Source organism: Pleurodeles waltl, chromosome 2_2, assembly GCF_031143425.1.
Source record: "Pleurodeles waltl isolate 20211129_DDA chromosome 2_2, aPleWal1.hap1.20221129, whole genome shotgun sequence".
Lineage (NCBI taxonomy): Eukaryota > Metazoa > Chordata > Amphibia > Caudata > Salamandridae > Pleurodeles > Pleurodeles waltl.
This window is the reverse complement of record NC_090439.1, coordinates 863721384-863737370: the sequence shown is the minus strand read 5'-3', so window position 1 is coordinate 863737370 and position 15987 is coordinate 863721384. Positions and strand designations below refer to the sequence as shown.

General features: G+C 42.9%; 1 protein-coding gene across 2 annotated transcripts in view; it reads right to left on the bottom strand.

Annotated features, from left to right (window-relative positions):
• The window catches only part of CPQ (carboxypeptidase Q), a 1788882-nt gene that overhangs the window by 1638239 nt on the left and 134656 nt on the right, over positions 1-15987 (bottom strand). For both annotated transcript variants that reach the window (XM_069220517.1, XM_069220518.1), the window contains exon 2: positions 8915-9374. In XM_069220517.1, coding sequence (XP_069076618.1) covers positions 8915-9347 — 433 coding nt within the window. In that variant the 5' untranslated portion in view covers positions 9348-9374. The remainder of the gene's footprint in view (positions 1-8914; positions 9375-15987) is intronic.

Genomic DNA, 15987 nt, shown 5'->3' with positions numbered 1-15987 from the left:
TAAAGGCATTAAGAATAGCATTTCATTATATCACATATTGACAGTAAGCAGAGGAGAGGATGTGGTATTAGATTTGTATATCTGAGAAAGATAAAAACATAATGCTCTGACAAATATCAGAAATGTAAAATATCTCAGCATCAATCCATGTAATCCTGTAGGAGACAGTTGTATGTAGCTTGATTTTAGAATTATACAATATTGACACTTTTTTTTAATAATCTTATTAAGGAATAATGGATCAACATAAGATAGTGTAATTTTTGTCACCTTGAGGATTGAAGATCGAGGCCCTAGTTTACAAAGGTCCATGGTGAGAACTGCAGTTTAAGGAAAATGGGCAGTAATTTTACATGTATATAAAAGTGGTTTGCCTGAAACAGTGTGGTGTGTGCGCTCTCATTAAGATATTGAAAGTTAATGGTCTATGGGTGCCTAGTCCTAGTGGTTCTTTAAGGAAAGGTGAACAGGTTGTGATGTGTTAGTAAAGCCATACTTCTCGGCATACTTCTAAGTTAACAACACACAAATTATATAACAGTGTTTGTCTGAGTGGTTCGAATCATACAAGCTATTCTAGAAAATCGAGCAATCGGCAAAAAAAATACCAAATGATGGGAAGGAAAAAAATGGCTGGTGACGAATTGAATCCAGGTGATTAAAACCATTACCACGTAGGAAACGATTATCCTATAAAAGTCAGAATGTTAGGTTCTTTTGGCAGTTAGTGGCTAATGACACAGTTGAAGATGGCAAAAGAAGATAGGCATGTGTATTCCTGAATATGTTAAACCATACCTGTGATAAAAATGTACGTAACAAATCGTGAAATGAATCCTGACTCATGCATCAGACTAGCCCACAACACTATCACACTGCAATATGTGTGGCCTGCCTTTGAAGCAAAATCATCCTAAACACCGGGCTTGCATTGTGTTGGTAACATTTCTTGGAAACATTTATCTGGTGGGCCTGTTTTTCATTTCCAGTCCTTATAAATATTGGGTTTATGGGAATTATGGCTGCCACACTCTTATAAATTATGCTAATACCCATCCATCAAAAATAATCTTCTCCGTCAGCATATTATATATTACCTTTCTTGACTCCACATAAAGTTTTCAATTCCAGCACCTTTAGCATTGTGACTGTAACTGTTTTTTCAAAAGTGTTCAATAAATTCAACAGGGAATTGTTTGAGCAAGTTAAGACGTTGGAGCAAGTTATCGGGACTTCTATTTGTACGGAATCAACTGTTCCCATATACTTGGAAAAGAGCATGCTTACCAGTAAATTTGCACTCGAAAAATAAATGCTTAGTAGAATCAACTGGTTCTGTATTGGCACCCCTGCCCTTTAATGTTAATAAATGTGATTCGCTATAATTTCTGTCACCTGTTAGAACTTTCCCGCCAAAACCCGGAGGTTCATGACCTGTCTTAGTCGATACCATTGTCCTAGAACAGATACCAGTCAGCTTGCATTGTACAATTACTACTTGGGTTAATTTTCCTTGAAATTATTTATCCAAAGTCAAGGGTTGTGGTTTTTGTTGAAAAATGGAGTGCCATGTATGTTTGAGCAATACAGTAAAGGGAAATGTACAATAAAGAATCCTGGACCATCTTTACCCTTGTCTTCTTTCTGACCACGAGCCAACATTAAATCCATCTGCAAAGTTGGCACTACAGAAGAAATGTTGGTGCGCATGGATTGGATAGGTGTAATAAACGGTGGGGTTTGTCATTGGCTCAGATAATGAAGGCTTTTAAGGCTAAATTGGTTCAAAATTTTGAAAAATTGATCTGAAGTGCTGTGATAACATACATAAGATTTGTGGTGGTGGAACAAACTTTATATTTGTGCATGATGCTTCAGGAATAAAACGTTAATTCTTCTAATGTGGTTATTTTTATGTACCTTTGATATGAGGCAGTGTTACCCTCACAGTGCGTCAGTTACACAGATAGAAACAACAATGCAGCAAATTTAAACTTTACAATGTAAAGGTAATGCGTGGAGATCTACAACCAACATCTCAGAAAAAGAAGGGAAGGTGGAAAAAATGTGGGACTGGGGGCAAAATGGAACAAATGAGATCCATTTTATGATAGGCATTTCCCTTCCAAGTGTTATACTGTGTGTCTGAAAACCACACAATGTTGAATCTGCTTATTCAAGAGTTTGTCAGTATTTTTAATGCCTATCCATTAGTTATGTCACTCATTAGCAATTTCATTTGAAACCTTTTCGGTACAGGGTGCCACAGCTGTGCAATATGTTCTTTCAGGCTTTATGTGTATGTGTGAAGCAAAATGGCTGTAGATACCTATCTTGCCCTCTTAATCGATTGCTATCTGTGGTTGGGATTTTCCCATGGGTGGGGGTCATAAGGTAGACTACATTGGTATATGGCTGAGGCAAAGAGGGATCACAACAGTGGAGCTGAGATCTCTTGATACAAGGAAACAGCTCTGTGAAGGAGAAAGTAGCTGGAGGGGAGCTGGTGGTCATGTACGGGACGGCTCTGAGGTTGCGTGGCTGGTGAAGAATATGACACATTGGCGGAAGACCCAGGGGCAATATGCAGGAAACCTGGAACTTCAATAAGAGAAAGAAGACCTGAGAGGGTGCAAATTAGGAAAATCAAACCCAGATGGAAAAAAGTGAAACATTAATCATATGAGGGGGAACTGAAATGTTGACACATAATGATGATGAAAAGATGAAACCTCATGGATGATACAGACCAAGAGGCACAACTTTGGGGAAGTAACGCAGGACTGAAAGACTGATTCCGGGCCAGGTGTAGCAAAGAGTGCCCCACCAAACCCCCTCCTTCTGATCCAAGATTGGGAGGGATAGACCAAACAACAGTAATGTGCAAACTACAACAATATGCTTTACAAATAAGTCACAGTGAGAGACCAAGGTTAAATATCAAGATAAACCCAAGCAGCACCTGAGCTTTCCCAAATTAAAGCATTAGAGACAGTAAAAGCCTTTCAGACTGCAATGGAGCAAAACATCAACTCTGTGAACATTGAAATAAACCATCTTAGGTGGATCTTTAAAACAAGGCCAAGAGTTAAAGCAGCAGAGATGTGTTACTAGATACAGACACTGAATGACAAAGACAGATGATAAAATTGAAGAAGGAACATACACGGATGGTTCATAAATAGGCAAAACCACTAGAATGGCAATGGAAATGTGAATACGAAGACAGATGGATCGTTGCAATCAGAATCGATAGTGAAGGGGTGGTGTCCATGGAAAACAATGAGGCTGTACACAGATGGGCTATTTCCAATTTTTCTATAACTTTAAGTTTCGATGGGAGGCTTGGATAGTTGCTAGATTAATAGTAGACCTATTAATGTAGTGTTTGCCAGGGATGGACAGAGACTGCTTTAATACAGATATGTCAGAAGACAAGTTGCACATAGCATGATCTGGCACTACAATCAGAAAACGCCCCTGGGCCTAACTGGTTGCCAGTTGACCTCTTCAAGGGACTGGACTGAGAAGATATGTCATATATTGTGCTGAATGCACTTCATGACATGTTCATAGAAATAGATCTTGACCCCAGATCCCTGTTCTGCTACAATAGTGCTCATGTACTCTTTAATAAACATTGAAATACAAATATTTTGTATTTGAAAATCAGTTAATTGGAGTAGTAGCAAAATTAGTACTTCCCAATCAATCTTGCTTTATGCCAAATAGGGTTTAAACAATGAGTCCTTGAAGGCTGCACAACTCTTAAAATACATCGAGATGGCATGCATAGTGGCTAGGAATATCTGACCCAATATGTCACTAAGGCCTTTGATTCAATAGAATGGCCATGCATGTTTTGAACGCCGAAGAAAATAGGTTTTGGCCTGAAAATATGTACCTGGATAAGACTGCTATATGAAGCACCAAGTGACAGAGTAAAGGTGTACGGGGTGTTTTCAGATATCCTCCCATTCAATATGGGTACAAGACAGGGTTGTCCACTGTCCCCAGTCCTCTTCACCTTGGCAAAAGAGGTCCTATCTGATGCAGAATATCTGGAGGGGGGAATGGCGCTCCACACTGGGCAGACAGATTTCACTCTATGTAGATAATATGTTGCAGTATGTGACTGACCCAGAACAGACTCGTAAAATTCTCGATTTATTCAACATCTAGGGACAATTCTCTGGATTTAGCATCAGTTGAGAAAAATGAGAACTATACCCAGTGAGAAATGGACAATAAGCCATCAATTTGTAAGCTCTTTTAGAATGGAAAATACCAGTTTTACATACCTGGGACTCCACATCACTAAAAAGGCTGCAAGATTCTACAATCAAAACTTATGTCTAGATCTTTATAAAGCAGAAATGATAGTCCAGAAACCAGAATGTCCAGTTTTGGCTCCAAGATGTTAGCTTTCAGGAAGTAAACGAAATATTGAGGAGTTTGCGTCAGAAAAGAGGGAGGCTCATGGTATCTTTAGAAATACAGTACCAGGGAAATTACACATGTGCTATAAGTCTCCTGAATATCTGTAGATGCTACCTCGCATCACATCCAGTAGTGACAAATGAGTAGGTCTTTAGCCATCAGTCAGATCCATCACTAAGGCTGGAATAACAAACTTGGTAAGGGGGGGTTACAAATTTATCTTTGGGGTGTCAGCAAAAAGGTGATATTGCCACACCAGCAAAATTGGTAATAAAAGCACGTGGAATAGGGAATATTGACACAGGCTGGAAAGCTAAATTTAACAGGAATATCACATTGTAGTTGAGTAGGCTCATTCCAGAAGTCAATGGTCATCAGAGATTTGGGAATGGGACCTGATCGGTATCTCGAGGTTGGATGATGTGCGGGGCCAAAATATTATGCTGACCTTTGCCTAAATGCATCAAGAACATGAACTGTCAAATGGGGAATCCTTCAAGTACCTTATGATATGTCATGCAGTAGGTAAATGTTGCATAAGCCAGTGATTTGCCAGTTACCTACCCATCGAAAGTCAATTGATTATACAATAGGTGCCAATAAAGTCTGTCTCCATAACAAACAAAACTTTGACTATTAGCACAACCATGACACATTAAAAGGAAAATGTGAAAAAGGGAAAGAATTGAATGAGGAAAATGGCTAGACATCCTTATTACCTTGGAGATGCTGCAATATAACAAACTTGTGACAAGTCCAATTTTATAAAAAGTTTGGAAACAGTTTATTACACTAGAAGACAACTGGATATATTTAGATGGTATGAAATTTAAATGGCTGAGAAACTGTGGGCAGGCAGGTACTTTCTATTATACAATGTTGCACTGTCCGAAAATACAACAATTCTGGAAAAGGCCCTATAACAAATACACACTATGGTGTGCACTCCTAAAATACAATATCCTAAAATGAGGGTGTTAGGAATATGGGAAGATACAGAGGTCTGGAGGTACAAACGAGTTGCCAAAGTCGCAGAAGCTATTTCTAAACAAAACATTTCACAGAAAAGGAGATGGTCCATAGTCCCACTGATTGAAAATTAGATATGAAATCTTGATTGGGATATGGAGGCGGAAAGAGTCACCTACGCAATTAGAGTCTGCAACACTAAATTTGGGATAACATGGAGGTATGGTGTAGGCACTCTGGCTTCCCTTGGCAATGTAACGCAGGTGTTTAAACCTGCAGCTACAACGTAAACCGTTTAGGTGAACGGAGACCCCTGAATTTGTACCGTAACAGCCTAGACAACGGCCATTTGCGGCAAGTACACTTTTTATATGAGAGGAGTGATTTCTCCGGTAACTGTATGACATGTTACAACATTTGTATTCCTAGTTTGTATGTTAAAAAATATATAACTTATTGGAAAGAATTTTTCAAATAATGTCTATTCAAAATGTGAAGCTATAATCGAAGGAGATAGCTGATCCTCGAGCAACTAGGAACCGTTAATGGTCACTTTAAAATTAATATTAAGGAAGTATGGCGAGAACATATATTGTATGTGCTTACTGAGATATTGCCAGCAAAACTGTTTAAAACGTTATAAAAAGTGTTTTCACAGAACTATTTAGGGAGAGGAGTTATGATTTGAGAAGATGATTTTTACTTTTTGGTTTGGCTAAATAGCAGCTTTGAGGTTGAAGGGTGTTGGTAAAAAACAACAAAATCATACCTAAAATTAAGGGTCTATGCATTCTCATGAGAGGGGGTAGAGTTGTTTGTTGACAATAATGTATGTGATATAACTACTCAACTCATTTCTTGCAGATACAAAAATGCGTTGATGTCGCCTATTAGAGTGTTTACTCTTAGAACTACGGAAACTTTGACATCCAGCATAATGAGTTGTATTGATAATGCAATTTGCTACAGAGCGATCAATTCTGTTCATAAATTGAAATAAAACCATGGGTGTGCACAGAAAGGTGAACTTCAATAGGGTAGTCAGGCACTTTCCATGTATTGTGTAACAATTTTTTCTTGAAACAACAAAGCTTACATGGTCCGGTATTACTAATTAAGGGCCAGATGTAGCAAAGGGTTTGCGCCTCGCAAACAGCGAAAAACGACGTTTGCGAGGCGCAAAAGCCTCTCTGCTATGCAGAAATGCATTTTGCGAGTCGGATACGACTCGCAAAATGCATTTCCGACTCGCAAATAGGAAGGGGTGTTCCCTTCCTATTTGCGACTCACAATGATATTCAATTTCATTTGCGACCGCGAGAGCGGTCACAAATGAAATCGCAGTTACCATCCACTTGAAGTGGATGGTAACCCAGTCGCAAACGGGACCCCTTCTCCTTTGTGAATGGAAAAAAAAATATTTTTTCAGGGCAGGCAGTGGTCCAATGGACCACTGCCTGCCCTGAAAAAAACTGAAACTAAAGGTTTAGGTTTTTTTTTCCAAGTGCAGCTCGTTTTCCTTTAAGGAAAACGGGCTGCAGATGGAAAAAAAAAAACTGCTTTATTAAAAAGCAGTCACGGACATGGTGTTCTGCTGACTCCAGCAGGCCACCATCCCCGTGAGGGCTCAGACTCGCAATGGGGTCGCAAACTGCGACCCACCTCATTAATATTAATGAGGTGGGTCTTTGCGACCCCATTGCGAGTTGCAGAAGGTGTCTGAGACACCCTTCTGCATAGCAAATTGCGACTTGCAATTTGCGAGTCGCACGGACTCGCAAATTGCAAGTCGCAATTTGCTTTGTTGCTAAATCCGGCCCCAAGTTACTTAACCTCAGGTAGACATAGGTCACAGAAACTGGGCAAATATTTTCATATCATGCTTCCATAGTGTAAACAATAAAAGAAGTGACTAGTTTAACCAGGAAAGGAAGTTCTCATGTGCTTTAAGGAAATGTATCAAATGCACAATACATTCACCTTTATATATTTCAAACATGGATCTGTCTACATTCAGTCAAAACTACCACATGCTGCTTTGAGGACACTATAAATAATTCTCTTTTTATCATGTTGTTTCTTCTGCATATACAAGCTCTTAAATGTTTGGGTGAGGGAACACTCAAATAGACTATCCATGCAACAGCGCACACAGCCTACACTGGGCGACCCTAGGGTCAGTGCCATTAGGGGTGCAGTTATTAGTGTAAAGCCTGCTTTGGGCTAGGTTTTGTGCTCTTATACTTTGTGTAAACTGAAGCCTATGATTCAATCATTTAATTATAACCAAGACCACTGCAATTATGTTATTCTGTGGTTTTTCATCATAATTATGGATTTGCCTCATTTGTCATATTTGCTGCATAATCTGCAGATATTAACAAAAAGTGCTTCTAGCTCAAATAGATCAAGGTTACTAAAAACACTGAGATGTGTTTGCGCACAGTGGAAGACCCTCTGCACGCTCAACTGGTCATCTTTCAGCTGCTTATTTCTGCATGTGCTAGTTAAACTGGTACTGAGGTGAAATCTTGGCCCGTCCAGTATTGCCTTGTGTAAAAATGACAAAATAACTAAGTAATATTAATTGAAAGTTGTGCCGCTTTATGCCGTATAATTTGCCTTTTCTTGCCACATAATTCAGGGCAGATGTAGCAAGCCGTTTGCATGTCGCAAACTGCGAAAAACGCAGTTTGCGCCATGCAAACGGCCTCCCGCGATGCTCATTCCCAAATTGCGAGTCGGTACCGACTTGCAATTTGGGAATGCGACTCACAAATAGGAAGGGATGTTCCCTTCCTATTTGCGACTCGCATCGCAATTCAGACTTGCTTTGTGACCGCGAATGCGGTCGCAAAGCAACTCGCAGTTACCACCAGTGCCACACTGGTGGTAACTCGTTTGCAAAAGGGAAGGGGTCCCCAGGGTACCCCTGCCCCTTTGTGAATGTCGACAAAAATATTTTTTCAGAGCAAATGGTTTCGGTATTTTTTTCATTTTGCAACTCGTTTTCCTTTAAGGAAAACGGGCTGCAAAATGAAAAAAAAAAACTGCTTTATTTAAAAAGCAGTCACAGACATGGAGGTCTGCTGACTTCAGCAGGCCACCATCCCTGTGAGTGCAGGGACTCTCTATGGGGTCGCAAAAAGCGACCCACCTCCTTAATATTAATGAGGTGGGTCTTTGCGACCCCATAGCGAGTCGCAGAAGGTGTTTGAGACACCATTCTGCATATGCTTTTGCGAGTCTGAAATTGCGAGTCGCACCGACTCGCAATTTCAGACTCGCAAAAGCATATCTTGCTACATCTGGCCCTTAGTCTTCGCTGCATCATTAACTTGATGCTCAGCTGTCGCATAATTCCAGTGGCCCTGAATATAATTTAGTGTGTGGTGTGTGCAACATACTTTTGCAGTGGCACTACTATTGTCTTCTTATTCTTTTTCCTTATAAATCACGGAGTAGCAAAACTACACTTTGTTTATGTGGTTGCACTCGATAGTACCTTCTGGAGGTGTCCCAACGCTGCTCCCTAGGCCTAGAACGGCAATGCTCTGGTTCCTCGGCTCCAGCATCATGGCAGTCTCTTCCCCTCTCACCCAGTGCGGCACCTTCACTGGCTCAAGCGCTACATTCTCCAGCCCATCCTTCTGCAGCTCCTTGTACATGTATCTGATCGCCATCTCCAGATTCCGAGATCCACTGACTCTGTTCCCGATGGCGTCGACAAAAAGCGCGAGCCGGTCGTATGACCTGTTCTGTGCTTTGCCGTGCACAGCTAGATTAATAATTTCCTTGACAATGTCAGAATAGCCAGCTATTTCCTTTTTCACGTGTTTGAAAGTCCTTCGAAGAGTTTTATCTCGAGACGTTTTTCCTCCCACGCATAATGTCAGAAAGCAAATGGTGATGAGAGCAGCAGAGTGAAGGTGCTTCATTGTCCTCGGCGATTCCTGCGGTATGCTCTGTGGACGGAAATGACGTAGAGTTAGGGACAAAGAGTGCAGTGGACAGCAAACATTACCCAAAACCATCTACACACCACGCGTTTATTAGCAGTCCTTATGAAGAGGTATCGGTAATACTTGGAATGTGAACTCAAAATGCTTGTCTAGAACGTTCTTTCCTCAAGCTCACAAATAAGTGTCACTCAGATACTTTGGTATCAAACGCAGTTTTCATTATTTGCAATGTTTGTTAATTTCAGGGCATGAAAATCACAACTTGGATTTCCCCTCACAGTGCTAGTAGAGCGGCTGGTATCACTCCACTTGATTTTACGTTCAAGGGCGATAGAAACTACTGTTAATGGTTCACTGAAGACAAGTGTTCTCGGTAAAATTCCAAGTCAGCACTTCAAGTAGCAGCAAAATACATTCTACTTATCTGTTTTGGCAAAAGACAAAGGTAGGACACGGGTATCACTTTACAGACTCCGAACACCTGGGCAGCACACCTGTGTCTCTGCATTAGCACCGGCTTGTACAGGAGAGGGCTCGCTTCCTGGTGTGCAATTTGTCAAAAAATGATAAACTGTTCTTTTACAATTAACATACCTAGGGCCTCCACCCTGGTCGCTGGGGTCCAGAGCACCCTTCATGCGAGTCTGACACTGGCACCATAGTCTCACATACACAGCTGACTGGTACTATAGTTTATTTACTTGCACCCGTGTTGCAGCAGGGCACACCACCACAGGTGTGGTAGCTCTTAGACAAAAAGCACAGAACCTGTCACAGGTGCGCCGCTTCAGGGAAGCCTCACAACTTTTTGTTGTCTATTTTTGCATGTGTTTTTTCATTCTTCACTTAAGTAGCGTAATACAGATACACTTTTCAGAGGGATAATTGCACTTCATTCAATCAGTCAATGCAGTTCAATTGTGACTAAGGTAATCTTACATCATGGCACTGCGCTTACATTGTAGGCCTTGACAAACTTGGGAAAATATGAATCAGCAGGAATAAGCAACAAAGGGATTCCAAGAGTGACAGAATGAGTAAAAAGCAGGGGCGGCTACTTCGCTACGGCGAAGGTGCGTCGCCCCACTGGCTGAGCCAGAAGCAGAAAAATAAAACAATAGTTTAATATTTCTTTTTTTTTTTGCTCTTGGCACAGTCAGCAGTGCAGGAGGGGGTGGGGCTGGACAAAGGGAGGTGGGGGGAGGAGGGGAAAGTGCACCTAAGTGCGCATGTGTGTTTGGCCGGCCATCTGAGGCTGGCCAAACACACATGTGCACTTAGGTTTCGCTAGCCCGGCTGTGTTTATCAGTCGGCTGGAGAAACTGCACAGACCCTACGGAGCCCCTATTTACATTCTGCAGGAGTCTCATCATTTTGTATTACATCACCGTATACAGAAGCACTGGCAAAGTGAAAGTCCATGTTAGTTGATGGGTTTAGGCACTGTGTGGGTTATCACAGATGTATTCTCACGCATCCTTGCACTCATGTATCTATTCATAACCCACTGACTCATTCTTGAATTGAGCCAGTCAAACAACTACAATAAAACACTCACACAAAACATTTGCAAGATAAAAGAAAAAAAGAAAACATGCTGCCACCTAAACATGGCAAGCATATGCTTACAACGGCAAAATTAAACATAGCGGAAGGTGGCCGTCTTGCCCTGTTATTAACCATAGTATATCATTCTTTTAAAGTTCCCACATGTCTGTCACATTTAGAAGCAATGTGTTGGTCATTTTGCAATGGTGAAACACTGCTTGACTGTGGAAACACCACTGATTCAAGGATGACTGGTTTAGAAGCAGTGGCTGCCTGGCATGTGGTGCACTGCAGATGAAATGAGCAGCTAACAAGCAGGCAGTTAGCACTGTTTGGGGAGCTACAGCATTCTCCAAATATAAAACTAAGAAGAGAAAGAAAGAAATGAAAGGGGACTTCTAAAAGGGGAAAAAAACAGAAAACTGAAGATCTGGCCCACCAGGCTACACTCAAGCACACCCATTTTAAAGTAGCACATATGATCAGGCAAATGTAGTCACTCCCAGGGTAAGGGAGCCAAGTGTGAAGTAGGCCCACCCATTGCCCCATGTTGTATGCAGCCATAAATGGCAGCAGAGTTTATGTGATACTCATAGATACCGGCAGAAGAAGAGGGCTTACCAAAGTCCCTATGTATGTATATATTTACATAAATGTATACTAACCTCAAATCGCTGCAAACACCGGTGACTTCCACACTTCGTCATCAGTGCCAGCCGCGGGTGAAGCACCCACGTGTCACTGAATACTGCTTCAAAAACCAAGACACTGGCACTCCAAGGCATTTGAAATTAATTTATTAAATTACACTAGCGTTTTGTTATGTTTGAAATTCATATATTAAATTACACCAATGAGACGTGTTTCAGCACACTTGCCTTCCTCAAACTGATCTGCCCCATCCACCTTTGACATAAATAAAGGTGGTGTATAGACATAAATGTGATGTTCCAAATAAACATAATACTGACATTTTTTCAAGCCGCATTTGACAAATGTAATCCTTATAAAAATAAAAACATTACAGAAAGAAAAAATGCATCTTACAATTTTATAAGTACCCCACAATGGCTGTCATATACTATCAAAGTATAACTCCATTTTAGAACACATCACAAAATATAACGCTTCCAACAATACGAAAAGCCAAAGTTGGCCAAAGGGATCATACCGTGAAAACAATAATCAAACAACATATACAACAACGAAAATCACTACTGCAAATGAGACACACTAGTGTTGCCCAAGTGGGCAATTAGCATAGTTAATAATCTGAAACACGTGTTGACACCCGAGGGCAAAAGATCACATCTAGAAAGGGAATAACGCACACGTTAAAGCAACACCTAAAACGAGTATATGCGGCGGACCCAGGGTGGACTCACACGGATACACCAGATTTCTGGAGCGGTAAGACATTCCTACACTTAATCTGCTTGCTATGGAGGCACTGGAGGCCCCCCTGACGATGGGGGAATTCTGGGGAGCTCTGAATGGACTCCCGCCCTCGAAAGCCCCGGGTAGCTATGGATTCCCAACCGAGTTCTATCGGACCTTTTCAACTTCACTGACTCCGAGGCTCCTGAAGGTGTTCCTGGAGGCCAGGGATAAGGGGGTTCTACCTCCAACCATGAGGGAAGGAGAGATTTGCATGCTTTTACAGCCAAGGGGTTCGCAGGCCGTCCCAGCCGCATATAGGCCCATCACGATAATCAATACAAACATGAAGATACTCTGCAAGTCACTGGCTCTGCGCTTACATCTCCATATGACCCAGATGGTGCTTGGAGACCAGTGCGGGTTCATCCCAGGGTGCAAGACTGGCATACATCTTAGATGGCTGGCCTATGTCCTCCATGAGGTACAGGATCTTGATGAGGAAATGGCAGTAGCCGCGATAGACTTGGAAAAAGCATTCAATACCGTCAATTGGGGCTATTTGCTGGCGGTCCTACATGCCATGGGGTTCAGAGCCCCGCTTTGTGGTTGGATACGTCTCCTCTACTTGGAGCCAAGGGCGGGTTGAGATAGGAGGTACTAGATCTGAGGCGTGGTCTCTGTGTCGTGGATCAAGACAGGGTTGCTACTGTCACCTCTCCTATTCGCACTTGCAATGGAGCCTTTGGTGATCTGGTCGCACAAGGACATGCAGGCCTGGGGTGTACCTCTGGGAGACGTCAGCCATCTCATTTCACTCTATGTCGGCAATGCTTTGTTCTATCTGTCCTTCCCTCAGGACTCACTGCCATGACTATTACAGCTGTTGGAGAGTATCGGAGATCTTTCTGGACTACTTCTTAACTTAACAGCGGCAAGGCCTTGCTGTACCAGCTTGCTGCAATATCTGGGAAGCCGGAAGAGGAGTTGCCCCCTTTGGGCCTGCATTAGGACCCTGATAATTTCAGATACCTGGGCACAAATGTAGCACACAGCGTGGCAAGTCAGCTCAGCCTTAATATTCACAGGGTTCTAAAAGGCCTAGGCTCCTCCATTTTATTCTGGAACACTTTCCCCCTCTCACTGATGGGCCGCTTAGCCATCTCAAAGATGATGCTGCTCCATCAATGTTTATATGTGCTGCAAAATTCCTTAGTCCCCCTTCCAGTGAGGGTCTTCAAACAACTGGACTCCCTGCTGGTATCCCTATTGTGGGCTGCTAAAAGATGCAGAGTAGCTTTGTCAACTCTCAAAATGATTTACGAAGATGGAGGGCTGCAGGCCCCTGCCTTGACCTGTTTTTATTACTCTGCACACCTACAACACAACCCACTGGCTGGACCCTGCTGATAACTGTGAAAAGTGCCTACTGGCAGGTAGAGTAAGTAGTGGAGCACCTTCCTGAACTTATCATGGAGGAGGTGGGTCTACCACCAGCCGTTCCACAGATTGTGTGAGCCATGGTCTCCATCTGGCAACATTTTGCCTAAAGGGAGTTAAAGAGAGCCCCTTTTCATTGGGATCTCCGGATATGGATACTAAAACCTGTCCAACAACTGATGGATGATGTGTCCTGTCAAGATTGGACAATAGGAAGCTGTAGCACTCTTGGCGGCTTGTATCCTGCGGAAACCATCTCATTGGAGGAAGTACCATGGTCTCACTAGGGCAGGGTCACTTCTTACACCATACAGGACTGGCAAATATAGCTAGGGGTATCTGGCCCACATTCCCAGAGGCCCCTGGTACAACATACACCCTGGAAATCCTTCTAGCTTGTGGGGCAGGCCACCATTTAATCACACTCCTGTACAAGGAAATGAGGACTGATGGGGGTGGGCAACACCCACGATCCCGGATCGCATGGGTTCTTGAACTGGAGGTGTCACTGGGGGACGTAACCTGGATGGGAAACGGCCTTTACTACACAGCCGGAGCCACGATGACCGTAACCACACTTGCCCTGAACAACGCATGTGCCTGAACCACGCGAATGGGTGGTTAAGGCACCATTCATATTTGTGGTTCAGGCACACAGCGGGGAGAGGTACACTGTGGCCAGGTAAGTGGGGCTGGGACTTTAACGAGGGGGGGGGGGGGGTTTGGAGGGTTGAGGGGGGAAAGGGCCAGTTTTGGGGGGGGGGTAGTTTTTTTTTTTTTTTTTTAAGGGATTGCTGTTAGGGTTCAGGGTGGATGGAGGTCAGGATAGTTTTTAGGGCAGGATGAGGTTGGAGGGCTGAGGGCGTGGGGGAAGGCGCAGTTTTAGGCCTGAGGGCGGGTGGGGGAGTCAGGGTACTTTAATTTTTAGGGGTGGGGGAAGGTTTTAGGTCTCAGGGCGTGGAGGGAATGGGGCCAGGTTTTGGGGGGTGAGGGGATGTCTTAGGATGGGTGGAGGTTTTTGTTTTTTTTAAGTGTGGGGGAAGGTTTTAGGCCTCAGGGCGTGTGGGTGGGTTTGGGGTAGTTTTTATTTTTTAACAAGTCCCAGGGCTTTAGGGGGGTTGGGGTACTAATTTTTGCCAGGGGCAGGATTTTAGAGCTTAGTGCAGAGAGGGGCTTAGGCTTTGGTTTGAGAGGTGGAGGTTTTTTGGGGCTAGGGTAGTTTTAGGCCTCAGGGTGGGTGGGGGAGCCGGGTTACTTTTTTAAGTTAAGGGGAGGGTTGTATGGCTGAACCACGCATGTGTTTACCACACATACCTTCACTAGCTATGCTTTTACAACAAAATTAGTTGTAAAGGCATTCGTGGTAATGGCATGCATGGTAAATACGTGGTCGTGGTTCCAACCATGTTGTTCAGCCATGCGTGGTTCTACCATGCCTGGTTCAGTCTTACAACCGTATGGGCACGCATAACAGCCCTTACCCACTAGGTCTCCTGCACCACCCGTTTCATAATAATTCAATATAATTTCCTACACCAGACTTATGTTACCCCCAAAGATCTTCATAGAATATTCAGCTCCCGTTCGGATAGCTGTCCTAGATGTGGGGTTGGTGCCACAGGATTTCTGTATATGGCATGGGGATGCCGGCTGGTACACTGATTCTGGAAACAAGTGGTAATGGACTTGAAAAGGACTGTGGGCATTGTACTGGACTTCATAACTGTGTGTTGTCTCCTGGGGCACATAGGATGCCCATAAGGGAAGAAGATGGCATATAATTTTCAATGCCAAAAAATTGCAACTAATCAGGGTTACGATTATATTTTTGTCAAAATGTCTAGCAACAGGATATGTATTGCCACAGCTCTTAATAGCACGCATATGCTCCAAAAATATTTTTACGTAAGTAAAGATGGTACTGCCTACATAAATCCGCTAACAGGGACATTCCAGTAAATACACACATTAATCACTAGCACATGTGATATAGGGGGTTATTACAACTTTGGAGGAGGTGTTAATCCGTCCCAAAAGTGACGGTAAAGTGACGGATATACCACCAGCCGTATTACGAGTTCCATAGGATATAATGGACTCGTAATACGGTTGGTGGTATAACCGTCACTTTTGGGACGGATTAACACCTCCTCCAAAGTTGTAATAACCCCCATAGTGTTGATTCATTTTATGCTGCCCTGTAGGTAATCTAAAACTTTTACAATTCGTACTGAACCTGCAAGTCTTACAG